Source organism: Camelus ferus, chromosome 20, assembly GCF_009834535.1.
Source record: "Camelus ferus isolate YT-003-E chromosome 20, BCGSAC_Cfer_1.0, whole genome shotgun sequence".
In the NCBI taxonomy this organism is placed as follows: Eukaryota; Metazoa; Chordata; class Mammalia; order Artiodactyla; family Camelidae; genus Camelus; species Camelus ferus.
Window position 1 is genome coordinate 34,763,542 of NC_045715.1, and position 17,918 is coordinate 34,781,459.

Sequence of the window (17,918 nt, forward strand, 5' to 3'; positions counted from 1 at the left end):
CTAGAAATCCTTAGTTTATAGTGCTCTACTCTGGGTGCCGGGACTTAATGGTAAAACAACAACAACAAAAAAGCTCAATCAGAGAGAAAAGCAAAAAAGAATGTGAGGGGGAGGGTGTAGCTCAGTGGTAGAGCACATGCTCAGCATGCACAAGGTCCTGGGTTCAACCCCCAGTACCTCCTCTAAAAATAAATAAATAAACCCAATTACCCTCCCCACCAAAAAAATTTTTCAAAAAGATTACATAAAATTTTTTTAAATAAAATAAAGAGAAAGAGAACATGGCAAGAGGATATGCAAAAGTCTGTAACAATAGAACACCCTTGTATAAGAGAAAGGAATTAAATATCGTGATAGGATCAAACTTTAAGAAAGGTAAATTAGGGGTAAAAATTCCAGGAATCATTTGGAAAGGGAGGTCCGTTCATTTAAGGATGTTATAAAAATCATCCTCGTGAGTACTTTCCAAGCATCTGTAGATTTCAGTACATCTGTGCCGTCTGCCTTAAGACGTGGCCATTGAGATAAAGAAATTAAAAAAAAAAAAGTCACCCATTAAGAGTCTTCCAAAGCCACTCTGGCCACTTCACTATGACTGATTCAACCCAAAATAACTACAATTTATACCTAGGAGAGAAATAGTTAGGGTGGTGGGGGTGGAGAATAGCAACACCATTTTTCCCACTAGATAGAGGAGGAAGTTTGAAGTACAGGGAATATAATCAATGTACGCAGAATCCCCTGGGTGGAAAGGACACCCAGCACCAGGCACCGCAGTTAGGATGGCCGGGTAGACTCCTGTGCAGCAGTGATTTCCCTGGGGACTGAACGGGCCAACTCTGGACAAACCTGACCCCCATTCCAGGCTGTCCCACTTCCCTACGTCCACTAGAGCCCTTCCCGAGGCCCTGTTCCTGGGGAACCAAGGCTGTCCTGCCTGCACCTCTGGACCGGTGGCTTCCGATCTGAGTGGATGCTGACTGTTCATCCTCGACACGTGCACAAATGACGCCCACCTCCAGAGCCACCTCTTCCCCAAAGCAGACGATGAAACTAAAGCATGCACTGAAAAGCTACTGTTACTTTATTAAAGCAAGTGTGTGAATACCATTCAATCTAAGAGAAGCAGTTTCAGTGTCAGAGAAAACGGAGCAAAGTTACTGAAAGTGGGAAGAATCAGGAAAGTCTGGCGTCCTACACCACCGCGCCTGCACACGCCCCCTGCGGGTTGGTTCTGAGCACGCGAGCACGCCTCAGAGGGCTGTTTCCCCCCACACACCATTTCCAGGCTGTGAGAGGCCACAGGGAGTTGGGGGTGAAGTCCCCCCACCCACAACAGCCTGGATTTGAGTCCTGGGTCTTCCAGTTCCTAAATGTGGGCGCCTGATGAGTTCTGAACCTCACTCATTTCTTCTTAAAATGGGACTAACTGTACTGCCTACGTCATAGGGTAAGCCAGGTAACGTGCTCCGCCTAGCGCTTGGCTCAAAGGAACAATACACGTTAGTCATCATCAATACGGTTATGACAACACGCTCATTATTCTTGGAGCCAGTTGACAGAACCCAGGAAGTATGCTTTTGCTCTTTTTACAGCCGCACCTAATCACGGCGAGCCCTAGAATTCGGAGCTGTAAGCAACTTAACCAGACCCGCTGAAGTCTGCTAAGTGCTCTGACTCTATAAAAGGCAGTGTAAATGCAGTGTTGTTTCCAATTTGGATAAATACAAAGAAGGATAAAAATCATTTGAGAATAAAGGTATCGACTGGGGAAGAGCTTAAGAGCCTAGCACAAGCTGTGATATTGTACATATGTTTTCTCAGCGCTTCTGACTGCTGATTTTGTGTCTGTAATACGAGAATGGTTAATCTCCTTTGTTTATCAGTGGAGGCTCACTGCCGTTGATCCTTCCCAGATTGTCAGAATATCTGGTCGGTCCTTAAAAAGAAAAGAAGTCTTTGGGTCAATTATGGCCAAATTATTCTGACGAGTGCTATATGATCTAAGCTTGCTATAAACACAGACATCTAGGGAAGAGAGAAACGTTAAGAAAATGGCTCTCATTTAGAGGAAAAGGAGTTACCCATCTAGATCTGACCCTAGCGCCTGCTAGAGTTATGTATTGTGCTGGCAAATTTTGTCCTCGCCAGGGCCCTAGGGGAGAGAAAAATTAATTGATTCTCTCCCAGAGCAGGTACCATTTTTGCTTGGAATTTTGGAGGGAGAAAGTACCTGTCTATCTATAAAGAAAGAAAAAGCTGGCATCTAGCAACAGACTCCTCTCCTGTTTCCTTCCTCATCCTGGCCCCACGCTCACTTGGCCACTGAGGTTTACACATGTACCAGGACCTCTCGCTCAGCCCGCTTTGTCTAATGTGAGTAGGCCGCGGACTCCACACAGAGAGACCACCACACACGACTACTTCCACGTCTGCGAATTTCATCGTTTCACCCCGACTCGTGCCCACTCTCCGCCTCTGTCCGCCCCGGACCCAGACTCCAGCACCATCGTCATGGGCCACTGCTGGCTGGGTCCCCCCTACATTTTCACCTCCGCCTGCCTGGCCCTCCACCTCTGCCTCTTCTCCCGGCTCCACCCCCCACACACCTGCGCACTCCTGCTGTTCCCCCTTCCCTGTTCAGTGAACTTAACCTCGGTCCCCAGAAATTAGCCTCTTTCCCTCAGCCACAAGGAAGGCTTTCTTGTCAACTGGTCCCAGGGCAGCTAAAGCTGGGTCCACAGGACCGCACTCCAGTCGGATCCCGGCCTCACGGAGACAGCCACCGAGTTACCTCGGCCCGAGTAACCCAGGGTCTTTTCAAGACCTTCACAGAAATACGACATGAAAATCCTGCGAACACCTGTGAGTTCCCTATTATTCCCAGTAACATTCATCCACGAAAGGGTGTAGTTTTCTTGAGTGTAAGAGTAAAAGGACTTGATCAAGATGCCGACAGATAGACCTGCATTAACCAGGCCTGAGAGTTAGCTCAATTAAACCTTCTTAATTAACGCCAAGAACAGTAACAGTTGCTCTTCCGACTCAGAGCAATGTTTGCCACGCTTGCGGAGGGCATGTGTGGCTCCTGGGCCCTGCAGAGATCGGCAGAACCAGAGCTCCCGGGGTGGGGGGCCTGGGAGCGCTTTTCCGTACTGTACACTCCAAAATGTGGTTTGTTCTCAGAGGCAGGTGTTCTTAGCCAGTGAGGAGACAGACTCAGATAAAAAAAAAATAAAAAACAGATCCTTATATTCACAATTCTTACTTTTCATCAATTATAGCAAAAAACTTGGAGACCACATTATATTCCCAAAGCATAAAATGCAAGGTGACGATTTTAGTGCTTTAAAAGTTTTATTTTAATAGTTATGAATGCTAATGTATTTTAGAGGAAGCAAGTGGCATTAAACCCATGATTTTATGAATATTATTGCTTAACAAGAGCTATGTTTTATTTATTTTGGGATTTTTTGTTTGTTTGTTTTTGGCTTGTTTGGTTTTTTTTCCGGGGGGGTAATTAGATTGATTGATTGATTTTTAGTGGACGTACTGCGGATTGAACTGAGGACCTCATGTACACACTCTACCCCTGAGTTATATCCACCCCCCAAGATAGGTTTTAAAAGTAAGGCAGTGTGAGAATTGATTTACAAAAAAAAAAATCAGGTAGGTAATAGTACAGGAGGCATAAGAATGTGACAAACTGTGAAGGTGACACTCAAACAGGTCAAGTTGAAGCAGCACAGAGTTAACCTAGAGGAACAGGTTTTTTCCTACGCACAGAAGGAAGAATCGGTTTACAAGGGTGGGGATGTAAGCTTGGATTAAAACAAAACAAAACAAAACACTAGTACGCTAGAAAAAGCACCGAACCAGCATCAGAAAGGCCAAGTTTGGAAACTGGTTACACCGCTTACGACCTGCCTGGATTCAGGTCAGCCACCAGCATCAGTGAGAATTCGTTCCTTAGTCCTGAGTGATCCCTTGAAAAAGTATCTGATTCTGATTTCTGAGTTCTTCCTTCCTTCCTGCTTTCTTTCCTTTTGTCCCTTTCTTCCTTCCTTCTCCTTTTGGAGAAGTTGCTTATAATTGAGAGGCAAAATCCCTTCCCGCGTCCACAGTTCCTGTCCCATTCTCTGTATTTTTGCCACAAAGGTCCATGCACTTCCCTGAAGTCAGTCCTCTATATTACTGGTACAAATCCTTGGGGGTCTTTGGGGAATGAGTTTTCTATACAAATGTAAATTAATTTATTAACTAGAATGCTATAGATTGCCTTCGAGGGCCTCAGCGTGGGGAGGGCTGCACAGTTTCAAAGGATTATGATTCTGCTCATAAAAATCTTCCCCAAGACCTCAGGGGAGCCAGTTGAGTCCTGTCTCCTCCTTAGACCCTCACAAGATTCCTTCTCAAGGAATTGCATGGGGTTTTCTGGACCAGCTGAAGATCAGAAGAGTGGAGGCAGCAGCCTGCCCCATCCCAGCGTCCCAGCACTTTGAGGAAAAAAGCACCCAGGCGGGATCCTCAGTCTCCTAGCTGCGAACTCCCGAAAACATTCCTTATTTTCAGGTTCTCCCAAGTTAAAAGCATCTTCCCTGAGCCTTCTGTGTGATGTGACTTGAGTTCTTTGGGGGCAACAAGCAGAGACAATGAAGACCATCTGTCTTTCCATGCGCAGCCCTTCTTGCCAAAGAGCCAGCCTTTATCCTGGCGAGGGGGATGTTTGGAAACAAGCGCGGGCTGGTCTGGCTAGACGTGTCTTTTTTCAGACCGATGAGAAGAAGGTGGTACCCAGGAGCCGCTGAGCCTCGCAGGCGGACTTTCTCAGCTGCCGCCTCACACAATGTCCCGGCTGGGCTGCATCCTGGCCACGCGGGTGGGGGCTGTGTGAACTCGGGAGGGCAACTGTGAATGGCTCGGCATCTGATATGAATTTATCACCGGCTGCCGGCCGGGGCGGGAGAAGGCAAGGGGAAGGGGCCGTGAGTGTTTAATGCACCCTGCCACAACCCAACAGTTTGCCCTAAAGAGCCTCTTACCGATATAAAAGGACAGGGTCAAAAGTAAGTTGACCCCGGACAGAATGTACAATTATTAGACGAGGGCTGTGGACGAGCAGCTGCTGGGACCCCACTGGTGCCTCATCGGGCTTCCAGGAGGCAGAATGGGAATAATCAACTCAAGATTGTTTTCTCCACCCCTCTCCACCCACTGCCACCCCCAGCCTCGTCCTCCTGTTTGGGGCAAGTCCCATTATATTCCTACAGGAAGACGCCTCGCCCTCCCTGGCAGCTGCAATAATCGTGTCCCTATTGTGATGAGGACCTCCTCCCAGCCACCCCCCTACAAGTGGCCATTGTCAGCGCAGAGTCAGTGATTACATGCTCCGCCTGATGCTCTGGGGGCCCCAGCTGCCTAAGTTCTGACACACGAGCGTGCGGAGGGCCGGGGAGGGGGCCGGTGGAGGTGAGGGCAAGAAGTAGGGGGGGTGGGGCGGGGATCCCATGTCTGTGAGATGGGACGCCGACATACCAGACCTTCTGCATAAGTCAAGCCCAGAACAAATGAGGCTTTATCAGGCCCCGGTGACAAGGGGGTCTCATCTCCCTTTGAAGTGGAGCAGAGCATGGGGCCCGAGCCGCTCTCCCTCCTTTGGACCAAGCAAACATCCTGCTTTTGATACGCTACACGCTCATTATCTCTGCCCCATTTAATGATTTTTGATTGAAGGGTGGCGGCTGGGATGCCGAGAAGATCGTTAGAGAGGCTCCATGCAGCCAAGCCCGCAAGAAAGGCTCTCCTTGTGCCTGGGCCTAAATTCGGAATTTCTTAACAGTGTGCGCTTGTTCTTAGCGGCAGATAAGGGCTGAGCGTGAAATTCTTAATTAAGCAATAAATAGAGAGTGGGGTGTCAGCAGATGTAGCCAGTAGCCATGGCAACGGGAATCACATGGGCCAGAGAGCTGAGATGCAGGCCTGGGGCCTGGGCCTGACTGACAGCTGAAGAATCCGACAAAGCTTGTAAACCAGATTAATTAGCTGACTAATTATTTCATAGCGTTAATGTAACTAAAAAATAAAAATAGTTCACCATGAACTGAAACATCCCTGGGAAGAAAAAAAGAAAGAAAGAAAGAAAACCAGCGGGGACAGAGGCAATGGGAAACTGGCTGCGGAAGGCAGGGGCAGGAGCTGTCGGGGAAGCCAACCATAGAAACGGGGAAGTGGGCTCGCCGGGTCTGACTCTGACTTTGCAACTATAAAGGAACACGTGTTCCACCGTCAGACCCACCGGCAAGCCCGGCTCAGCCCTTACAGTTCTCCACTGCCATTCATAACAGTTTATCACATCAAACACCGCCCCTCCGGGAAGCTAACACAAACCACAGCACACAAGTACTTCACTTGTGGTCTATTCTGTAAGTAGCTCTTTGGGCAGAAGTCTCAGGGGCTTTAGAAAGGCACCCTGAACCAATCTCCTTAAGAGAGCTTCTTAAATGAGCAAAGTTATCTTATTCTGTGGGTAACAACTGCTTACATTGTGTGGTATTAAGATTCAATCCAGGGACCAATATATCATAGATGTCATGTTAACAGGAATCTGTTATCTGACAAAATCTAGTCAAGGAAGATAGAATGAGACTCTATCAGACAAGTTACCACAGATATACTGAGTTCGAGGCACACGAGCTTGTTAATCTTCTGGGGGAAGAGCAACATTCTAGAGAAATAACTTACTGAGAAAATGTGCGGTCAAACAACACGGCATGCTAATCACCCTGGAAGATGTTTGGGTGTTTTGTACCACAATTCCAAGAGGTAAGTACTCTTAACCTCGTTGGTGGAGCATTTATCATCTCATGCCCCAAATTAAATAGCCAGCCAGCCACTGATCAAAACCTGAGGCCGGAAGCTCTGGCCAGGAGCCTTCCAAAGAACCTGCATTCTGTAAGACATCTGCTGAACAAAGACAAAACTTGCCTTGGTGAAGAAGAGAAAACATGTTATATGTGCAGGAGTTTTTCTTTGTCACTGGGGATCGGTAAGAAGTTTTCTCCCACAACCCTGCCTGGCACGCTCCCCCCCGCCACACTTTTCAGTCAGTGGTCCATGATTCCTGAGCGGGCAGCACACTCTAGTGGAGGGCTGAACACCCAGGAGCCGGAATGCCTGGGTTCCGGTCTTTGCCCTTCTTGGCTGGGTCGAAGACTGGTCCGGCACCTTAAATCACACACCAAGCAGCCAAACAGAAGAAACGAAGATAATTGTGATTTTTTGCAAACTTCCTCTCCGGGGGTGGGGGGATGTGGTAGGGTTGCAAACAAACAATACAGAAGACAGGCCACTTAGAAGTGGTCAAAGAATGAGAGAAGCACAGCCAACTGTCACTGGAGCAGGACTCGGAAGGAAAGGGCAGCTGGGGAAAGGAGCCGGGCCCCCCCACGCCCACCCTGCAAAGCCTGTCAGGAAACTCAGTGGACCTGGAAGAGGTCAAGCAGTTTCCCTACGGTAAAATGAAACTTCAGTGTACACAACTCTCCCCATGATTTTTGGGTTTTGTTTTTTTTTTTAATCCCAGGAATATGTCCACATAGACTGAGGTCTTGACTTCTCTTCTTGGAGTAAATGTATTTTATGCAAATTATCCCAATCACAGACCTATAAAGTCACAAGGTCCAAAAACAAACAATTAAGTGGAAGTAACAAACTAATCATTAGGTAACCGGAACTCTATTGCCTGGAGGCTTTTTGAGGTGTCAGCTACCACTCCCTCACCGCCATTACAGCACTGGGCTACGGAAAACATGGTAGCCTGATGGTCAACTGCCTAGCGATGGTGTCAGCTCCACACGGAGGACATCCCAGTCACACCACCCAATATAGCTGCATGGACACCAGCATGGAGGGCCAGCGTGAGCCTCAGTTCCTCCTACGTCCTCAAGTCCTCCCTGGGCCACCCCAGGAACGGGAACAGATCTGGCTTCGCCACCCACCTACTCCATCATTCAGAGGACAGAGGATGTACAGATGGCCGCAAAAGCCACTGCTTGGAGCACTGGGCATCCTCTCCAAGGAACCAGGGTCTCCACCCTTACTAAACATTCCATCAACCCTCTGTGACTTCCTGTTCCTGGTCCAACTCATGTTATTCCAAAGTGGACATACGAAGGTATTCTGATATAAAGAATCTTTAATGAATAAAGGCCATCTGCCTACTAAAAACGGTTTATACTGAAATAGTCATCTACATCACAGATACGCACATACATTCATAGAGATGTACATCACATGTAAATATATATGCTACATACTTACATAGATGTGCGTGTGTACCGTGTTTATAAATACAGTATAACAGTACAACTGGCTATTAATTCAATAAATAAGCTAGCAAAGGGGAAGAAAATCTATAGCTGCGTGATGATTTTTTTTTTTTTTGTCTTTATGCCACAGTTGTTCTCGTCTCATGTTTGGCTTATGTCTGTTCAAATTAGCTTGCAGTTCATGAACAAAATCTGATCAATGGACAAGTCAGGCTCCTCAGAACCATGCTAAGTAATCAAACAAGAGCAGTTTGAAATGAAAATTTTGTTCCCGGATATACATCAAGTCAACAGCCGGAGTAAAAGTTAATGGCAACTGTTTGCTCTTACTTAATGGCTGCATTTGACTCTAGAGGTAAAATTGTCTCTGGGATCTCTTGTCCATCCTGAGATTTCTTTTTTTGGAGTTTTAGGTGACATTTATGGGTGGATCAAATCAGAAATAAAATTTGAATGGTACAGTTCAGTGCAAATAAAATATAAAACAATCCATTTGGCAGAGGCTTTAAAAATACCCAGGAGGCACCATCCTCTCCTCTCTGGGGCTATTAAAATGTAGTAGTCCCCAGGTTCAAGTGTAGATCAGACTCAGTTGACAAATGGTGAGACACAGTGAGAGGGACAAGGGACTCAGGATGACTGCCAGCTCTCTAAACCCGTAGGGCCAAGTCTGGCTTGTGGAAGAGGCTGAGACTTGCCATGGTAGACATGGCCCTGAATTTGACCCAAACTGTCATTCTAGAGACTCATTTTGCCAGATTCCCCTTCTCGCAGACCACACGGAGCTAAGGTCGGTGTAAGTGGACGCCACAGCGCTCAGAGTGACCAAGGCCGCCGTGGTCTGGCCCTGACCCAAACGCTAGGCTTCCATGAAACATGCACCAAAGAAGGAAAGGAAATCCTTCTGGTCCCTTCACTCTGCAATCACAGGAGGGTTTCCAGTCCCATAACATGAGGCTCCTGGACCCTTTACCCTGATGCTGCATCTGACACAGGACGAGATCGCTCACCCCATCCAACCCCACCCCGCCCAGCTCCTCGGGTAGCTCTCCGTGCAGCTCACCTTCCTGACCTCAGATTCCCTTCCAGGAGCCCCCTCTCACCTTCCACATTAACTGCACCCTTCATCCCGCCTCTCTGTTACCCATCGCCTGGAACACTTTACTGTTGTTTATCTGTGATGGAAAACAGCCCTCCTGTCTTTACATGTGCATTCGATCTCTCTATAAATACAACATTGCCTTAACGTGAATTAAAAATACTCATAACAAAGTCGATGATGTCCTTGCTCTAGGTAAGACACGATGCTAAAGGATTTTACATGTTCTCCTGTACTTAATTTCCTGTCCTTTAGCTAGGTCCTTTTATGACCCCATTTTACAGATGAGGAGGCTGAGGCTTAGAAAGAATACTGGCTGAGCACCCCACAGCCAGGAGGTGCCGAAGCTGGGATTTAAAGGCAGGCAGTCTGACTGAAGAGCCCAGCCGTTTAACCATAACACACAGCTGTCCTTTTCTGTTCCCCATTACTTTGGAGCACAAATGTTTGGGATTCAAAAGTAAATTGTGTTTTCTGACTATGTGCCCTCAAAATGCGTGTCCAATTATACTTACCCAGATAGGTGAGCTGTCTCAATTGGCTATCGAAGTACCAGTCACAGCCTTGGTCCTGACCAGGTGATGGGAGAGACGGAAGGGCCCGCCCCACGCGACTCCCACACTTTAAAAGGATGTCAGGATAAGACCGCATATCTCTGTGCACCAACAGCAGGTAGTTTCCGGGAGCAAAGCTGTCAAATGTTGCTGAGTACTTGAAGTGAGAGAAAAACACAAAAAGGCTCATTTAGTAAGGAAGGCTTCCCCCTCCCCACCCCCCAAAAAAAAGAGCTACAAAGAACTCAGTTGGAGTAGCACAGAAATAGGACAGTTCACAGCAACGACTTTCCTGGTGGTAAATGGGCTTCCTTAAATTGACTCCATAACAAAATCATAATGAAAGCTACGAAATCCTACCACGTGAGGACTGAAAGTCACCAAGTTCTTTTTATTTAAAAATTTCAATTCACAGAGGAGACAGCCGAAGCTCAGACAAGCGAACTGACTTGTCAAACAGCAAGAAGAGACAGAGCCATGCCGAGAACGCCTTTCCAGTCTTCCCCATAACTCACACAGGGGGGCAATGACAACAGTGCCGCCCACTTAGAACAGTAACAGCTCACACTGTCGAGCATTTGGTACGTGCTCGGGTCATATCAAGTCATTCAGTAATATGACATTGAGCCAATGATTTTGACTGCTATGAGTCATATCAAGGCATTCGATCCTTAGAAGACCCTGGGGGTTGTCATGAGTACTGCCCCATTTTACAGATGGGGACACTGAGGTAGGCAGTGGTTCAGTAACCTTCCCCACATCACAAAGCAGGAGAGTGCTGATGTGGGATAGAAACCCAGGTGCCCACCGCCAGAGGCACCATTCTACTGCCTTCATCTTCCCAGAATGGAAGGGAGAGAGGGGCGCGTACTTTCTGAGAGCTCTGCTGAGAGACTCAAGAGGATTCTGCTTTGAATTCCTCAGAACTGTGGCACACCTGTTTCCCGCTCCCTAAGACCTGTTCTCATGACCCTTAGGAAGAATGCATGTGATGAGACAGGAAGAAAGAAGTGTGTTAAAAGGAAGAAAAGCAGCTTGAGAGAATCACTGGATTTTTTTTTTTCAGAAAATGTACCCACTTTCCACATGGTTATTCCTACCTTCCCGCCACAACCCCAGACCATCTGACTTGACCCAAAGGCCAGCGAGACCTTCATGTGCAAGTTAATCTTTGACCACAAGGTGGCAGTGTGCAATGTGAAAATGCCTTGTGAAGACATTTATCTCTTGGCTGTAAAAAAATATTTCTCTGGGGTAAGTTGGTTCTTAACCCATAATAGAAGAATACAATCCCACAGAATGCTTCGAAGCTGTCTTTCATTGTATTAATAAAGTTAAAATTTCATGCAGGACCATTCTGTGTTCAAGGTGAAATTTAAACAGATTCTAAAAATTTCAAGTTTAAAAAAAGAAAAAAACGTATCTCAAATTCAGTTTACACTCACCTGGTCAAAATTCTGCTATAGTTTTCTTGATCAGCACCAGAAGATACTAATACCTGCAAACTATTATGTCACAGAAGGACAGATGGGAACCCCTGGGGAATGGAGCCTGCCAGCGACTGGGTGCTGGGGGTTACCTGCAGAGAGCTGTTGTTGGTCCAAGGGCTCTCAAATCGCAGTGAGTAGGTCTCTTGATCCAGGAGCAGGGCCATCCAGCCATTAGGGTTAGACAGTGTGTCGTGCACATAACTGACAGTGGTGGTCTTGTTCCTGCTGTCCGTTATGGTTAAATCATAAGAAAGTTTCGGGGCATTGGCTCTAGGATGATTTAAAAGGAAAAAAAAAAAAGACTGTAAGTTATTTGTCCATCCTGGATCTAAGGCATGCCCACGCCTCTTCCATCAGTTGTAATCCATCTTCTATCTTCTCCACGTATGTCTCTTGTCCGGATGTCTATGGAGGTTTTAGCAGTCATGGTGTGGATCCAAACAGGAATGGCCTCAGCCACCATTCCCCAGCACGAAGAGGCCCCAGCTCCCCTCCTGTGGGCTTACACTCCTGCCACAGTGCCTCAGTGCTGGTGGGTTTGCATCTGTGTTTGCCAACATGGACTGTGACATCCCTGAGTTAGAGACATTTCTCTTTTATTAGCTAATCCTGCCTCCGACACCAGGCCCTGCACACAACACGTGCTCAGATCACATCTGTCTCATGAATGGAGGATGCACGGAGGAACTCTCCCCAAAGCAGCTGCTACCAACCTCCCAACGTACAGAAAGGGTTTCCAGAAGAACTGCATTTTACCTAAGTGAGGAAACTGAGGCCAAATACAGCAAAAGGAGTATGCGGGTGTCATGGCTAGAACTAGAAGGTTTTAAGTTTCTACAACTTATTCTACACGCCCATCCCAGAAAGTGATTTTTAAGACTTCACTATAATGTAAATAGATCTTGCCCCATGCTAGACCATAAAAGAAAGTCAAAATGGATAGGAAAAAAAAGTAAAGCAAAAGTTAAAAAAAAAATCAACACATATTATGACTGTCCTTCCCCCTCTGGTTTAGTTTTCCTGAGAATCTTTTAACTGTGGCATTTGCTGCAGGCAGATAATTAAATTCTCAAAGTAGAGGGAAATGAGACAAAGGAGGATGTTGGGTCTTCAAAGTGAGGTGGGGCCTGAGCACATGGAAAGCCAATTTACAACCCACTGGCATATTATAAAGAGGAAACTGGTTTTAGTGTTAAATGCTTGGGCACCATTGTCAAACAGGGGTCAATCTGCATCTGTGTTCACGAGGTGTATGAACTTGGGGGGATCACCAGCCCTCTTTAAGTTTTAATGTATTTCTTTTTATAATGCAGACAATACAGTATGTAGCTTACATAGTGACTGTGAAACTTACAGCAATAATCTACGTACGCAGCTGACCATCACCAAGGCCAACAACGTCGACCTACGGCTCATCGAAGAGAGAACCTCAGACGTGGCAAACCTGGCAGGTTTGCCACTCTGGCTCCCTATTTTAACCTCTAGAGGTTTATCCAGGATATCTGCTCACTTAAAAGCACACTCAGAACCTTTGGCGGTACAGAGCTTTCGCCCCGGCAGTGCAGTACTTGATACATACTTCTTGGAAGGTCAAGTGTGTTTGTGTCATCTATCAACTAACAAAATGACAGGGATGAAGAATGCTCGGGGCACCTGGAACGAAAGAACCGCTCTTTTCCAGATGTCCCAGTGCAATAGCCACGGAGCCTTTAGAAATCTCGGTGGGGAGACTTCTTCCCCTCTTTGGAATTGGAATACCCAGGGCTTTTTTTCCGCATACGTATCAGGATTTAGGTGGGAACTAAAGGACAGTCCTGGACTCATAGTCTCAGGATCAGAACGGGCATGAAGGTCGCTTGTTCCAGCACCCATGTGGGAATTCCCTCTGTATTTTGTCTTCCAGTTGTGGGATGTTCACATCCTCAAATTCCTCCTCCATTTATGAAATTTATTTTTAAATTTTAGACAAGCTTTAGGAACCTTCATTTCCTTCCCTGTATTTTCTAGCCTCTCTCCTCAGCCATCACAGATCTCTCTCCCTGTGACTGAAACCAAGAGTCCCCGAGTCCCAGGAGATCACCGAGCATGATTCAGCCCAACTAATATATTTAATAAACGAAGATAGGCTTCTGGGAAATAAATGTAAAGCAAATGTGATCAGAACAGATAAGTTGGAACCGAGAAATACCAAAGAGGCAAATGAGTTAGGCTCAGTGGGTACCATGGTCAGTATATATCATGAAGGATTCCTCACAGTCCAGAGAGTGATTCTGAGTGTTTCAGGTTCTGAAAGTGCCGGCCTTCAGCGTTCACAGAGATGTATGGGGTCTGGAAAGTGAATCACAAGACCTATCTCCACAAGAGACATACTGATAAATCAGAGTTTCCATTTAACAATTCACAGTGAGTATTTACAATAGCTAAGACCTGGAAACAACCTAAATGTCCATCAACAGGTGACTGGATAAAGAAATTGTGGTATACAGGTATACAATGGAATACTACTCAGCCATAAAAAAGAGTGAAATAATGCCATTTGCAGCAACATGCATGGACCTGGAGATCATCATTCTAAGTGAAGTAAGTCAGAAAGAGAAAGAAAAATACCATATGATATCACTCACATGTGGAATCTTTAAAAAAAAGACACAGATGGACTTATTTATAAAACAGAAACAGACTCATAGACATAGAAAACAAATTTATGGTTACCAGCGAGGGAAGGGGGGTGGGAATGGATAAATTGGGAGTTAGAGGCTTGCAAATAGAAACCACTATATATAAAATAAACAACAAGTTTGTTCTGTATAGCACAGGGAACTATATTTGATATCTAATAGTCACCTGTAATGAAAAAGAATATGAAAATGAAAATATGTATGTCTATGTATGACTGAAACATTATGCTGTATACCAGAAATTGACACAACATTGTAAACTGACTCTACTACAATTAAAAAAATAATTCAAAGTGAGAAATGAAACTGCCTGTCACATAGTAGGTACTCAACAAATGTTTGTTGAGTGAATAGACAAGTATTAAATGAGAATAGAACACTCCAACTGGCCACTTAGTGATGTTTCTTCCCAGGGAAATCTACCCAGAAAACCACATAAGTATCAGGAGGTTTCTTGTAAACTTATGCATCAAAGGAAACAAGCGATTGATGATACTGATGCGGTCAACCCCAGTATCAATAGGCTATTTGCCAAGAGGATTTAAAGACTTAGGTTCAATGGTCAGAAAACCTCTCCTGGGCACATCCAAACAATCTGCACTCACCATGGGCCCTGGTTTAGCAAAATGTTAAGATTTTCTTATGAACTTAGATTTCTTCTATCCTAGTCAAGTGCTCTCAGTTAAACCACTTCTACAAGTAGGGGTCTGAGGTTTGTTTGTTTGTTAACTATAGACCAAAAGAATTCTATTTGTTCAAGCTCATCCATCTGTTCATGTTTAACTCCTCTGACCTGTATTCTACCACTCTTTCCTTCAGAGACCATGCATATTTCCAGAAATTCTTCCTCCTTTCAGCACTGTAGCCCCAAGATTCCCCTTGGTCACTTGGACTAGAGTTACTTATTTCTCAAATTTCTGTTAGCATCACATCTATAAATCAGTTTTAGGATCTGATTTCTCCTGATTCAGTTTCTTATAGATTGTCATTTCAACTCTTCAAGGAGACATGTCTCAGGCCATACTCCCCAGTTTCTGAAAGCCCCCATAAACATGACCCTGTCTTCAAATATTGTAAAACCACTACATGCCAACATTAATTCAGTTCAATTTGTCTTGGGGGCTTTTGTACCTTCCTTTGGACGCCTTTCCTCCATCCAGCATCCGGTATAATCTGATGCTAATCCCTTGATCAACCAGAGACGCAATCATAGCACATTGTGGTCCTAAATGATCCTTTCCCCTTCCTTCTCCATGCACTGCCCTGAGCCTCTCAGGCTGCCCCAACCATCTCAACCAAGACTGATGTGGGATGCAATTTCACAGGTCCTCGTGGGCATCACCAGCTTTCTGTAATGTAATCCAGGTATAGAAGGAGGTTATTCAATACACCTTTATCACAGTTAGCAATGGAAAGGGTCACATGGTGCATTCTGAAAAAAGCAAATCAAAATGCAAAGGAGCCATCTCCCCAGAGGCAGGATGCCTTGTGTTGACCATCAGCCAGGGGGCCAAACATTCTAAGTCAAATCAGCTCCCATCCTTTTAGGCCAGGGGCCAGCAGTGACAGTGGTGGGCTTCCCTGAAAAGCACCAAACGAACATCAAGAGAAGAAGGAAACCATGAAGAGAATTTACCAACCATAATTACTACAATTTTCGCTTGCCCTAAATAGCCACCAATTTCCCCATGCCCTAAATAGCCACCAATCTCCCTCTCTTTACTGTTAATGAAGCAAAGGAGCACACAAGTATTTCTAATTTGGAGGAGCCAAGGGAGTCTGCATGGGCCATTAGCAGCAAAGAGCTTCATTACTAGGGGAAGAAGTCTCTCCCTGAACTTCTCGTGGCTTTATGTGCAAGAAATCAGGAGGCAACCAGTCCATTTGAAATGTTAACCCTTACCTCTGCAACAGCTCCTGCATACAATCGAAGACAAAAGGACGACAAGCCTTTCTTTTTCTCTGGGGTAGCTTAAATTTTTTTTTTAATCACTGAGACTGTTTTTAATTAAGGGACATTTCCCTTTAGAAATATAGCTCTATCCCTTGATAAAACATCCCAACTCAAGTACCAGTTTACAATACTAGTTGCATAAACAGTTATGTAACGTAGCGCCCATGTTCTGGGCAGGGCTGTCGAATGTCTGCTGCCCGCAGAGGATTTGTTAGGCAGTCAACAATCCCAGTGAGAACAAATATTAACTCCCTGGTTCTTGTTTACCATTATCTAACTTTTCCTGAGGCTCCGCATCTCTGTGTATTAAGACAAACACGGCACTGAGCTCTAAATGCTCTAAATTCAGAACAATTGTGAAATAAACCCTTTATAATTATGCAGCTCCTAAGCCAGACACACCATAATAACTGGCCCCAAAGGATGCTGTCGGCACTGCCTGGATATCCCTGCTTGCTTTTGCGTTCATCTCCCACCGCACAAAGAGGACAAAAGCAAAATGTTGAGCATCGCCAGCAGATTTTTGTGGCAAGGCTTCGCTTGAGCACCCTTTAAAAATACACTGGGCTCATAACAAGTCCTTGTCAGAGAGCCACTCTTCCACCTGCTGACCTGCCATCACCCAGTAACATCTTACGTGTGTCAGTAAGCGATTTTTTTATACGTCCCGTTATTGAGTGAGAAACACTTCAGTACTTCTCCTTCTGAATAAGACACCCACAAAGAGAAAAGAAACCGGCACCCTCAAGTCTTTCCCCTAAAGTTTTAGCCATCCTTAAATTCACACAAAGAAATAGAACTGTTCGACAGAGAGAGACCGGCCATGGGATTTCATAACCCCCGCGTTTCCGTGACTTTGCAGGTGTATATTTCTGTTTAGTTTTTTTTTTTTCAGAGTTGGCTACAGCAATAAGCATTTGTTGTAGAGAAGTCCCAGAATAAACCAAGCTCTTAATCAAAGGTCGTGTCTACTGTTTTTACAACACACTTAGGATAATAATTCTTGCTTATCATACCTCAGTCCTTGAAAAGACGCAATAGCTGTCTGTCGTCCTACCTAAGATGCCGCTTCACACATTCCTGCCCCTCCTCTCCTGACCTGTGGGATGCAGCTGGAATGGCTATCTCAGGACCTGAGAATCCCACCACTGGAGCTGCACAGCCCCAAAGGAGACAACCATCCTGTCACGAAGAGTGAAAAACCATTTTGTGCATCAGGTGGGGAGTTAAACTGCAAAGCACACCTTCCCTTTTATATGTGGACACACCTGGTGCTCGAGGGGCTGCCGGGCACCCGGTCACGAGCCCGTGGTCAGCCCCTCTTCCCAACTCTGTGTGCAGGGACATCACGAAGGGAGCCTCTTACAGGTCAGGTGAGAGTACTTTCACCATGGAATTTGGCAAATCTACAAATTAGGGTTGTTGTTTTTTTTTAATTCTAGAGACCTGGTTGTTAAACACTTAACCAGCACTTCACTGGACCCTTTTATTACTCATGAACCTTCACAGCCATAGAGTATGGCTGGCACCCTTCCTGAGTCTGGGCTCCGTTTAGATTTTTAGATCTTTTTCTGTTTTACTTCTGAAAATTCTGCTGCCAAGAGAGGATAATACTTCTTGGAATTTTCCTGTCTCACATGGATTTGGGGATTATTTTTTTTTTTTTGAGAACAGAAAAGATACCATTAGTGATGCGATGCCTATTTATCCCTAGGAAGGAGAGTCAGGCGGTTATTAAAGGCAAAGCTAGGCCACGGTTTCCATTTGAACTCTTCTTCACTTTTGCAGTGGCAGAGGCAGGGGGTGCCTCGTGCTC

The 17,918-nt window shown here is 45.6% G+C and overlaps 1 protein-coding gene across 9 annotated transcripts in view; it reads right to left on the bottom strand.

Moving 5' to 3' along the window:
- Nucleotides 1-17,918, bottom strand: part of PKHD1 (PKHD1 ciliary IPT domain containing fibrocystin/polyductin) — a 368,837-nt gene that overhangs the window by 165,317 nt on the left and 185,602 nt on the right. For all 9 annotated transcript variants that reach the window (XM_032463248.1, XM_032463247.1, XM_032463246.1 and 6 more), the window contains 2 exons: nucleotides 11,560-11,740; nucleotides 9,942-10,137 (listed from right to left, as the gene is read on the bottom strand). In XM_032463248.1, the coding sequence (XP_032319139.1) occupies nucleotides 9,942-10,137; nucleotides 11,560-11,740 (377 nt within the window). The remainder of the gene's footprint in view (nucleotides 1-9,941; nucleotides 10,138-11,559; nucleotides 11,741-17,918) is intronic.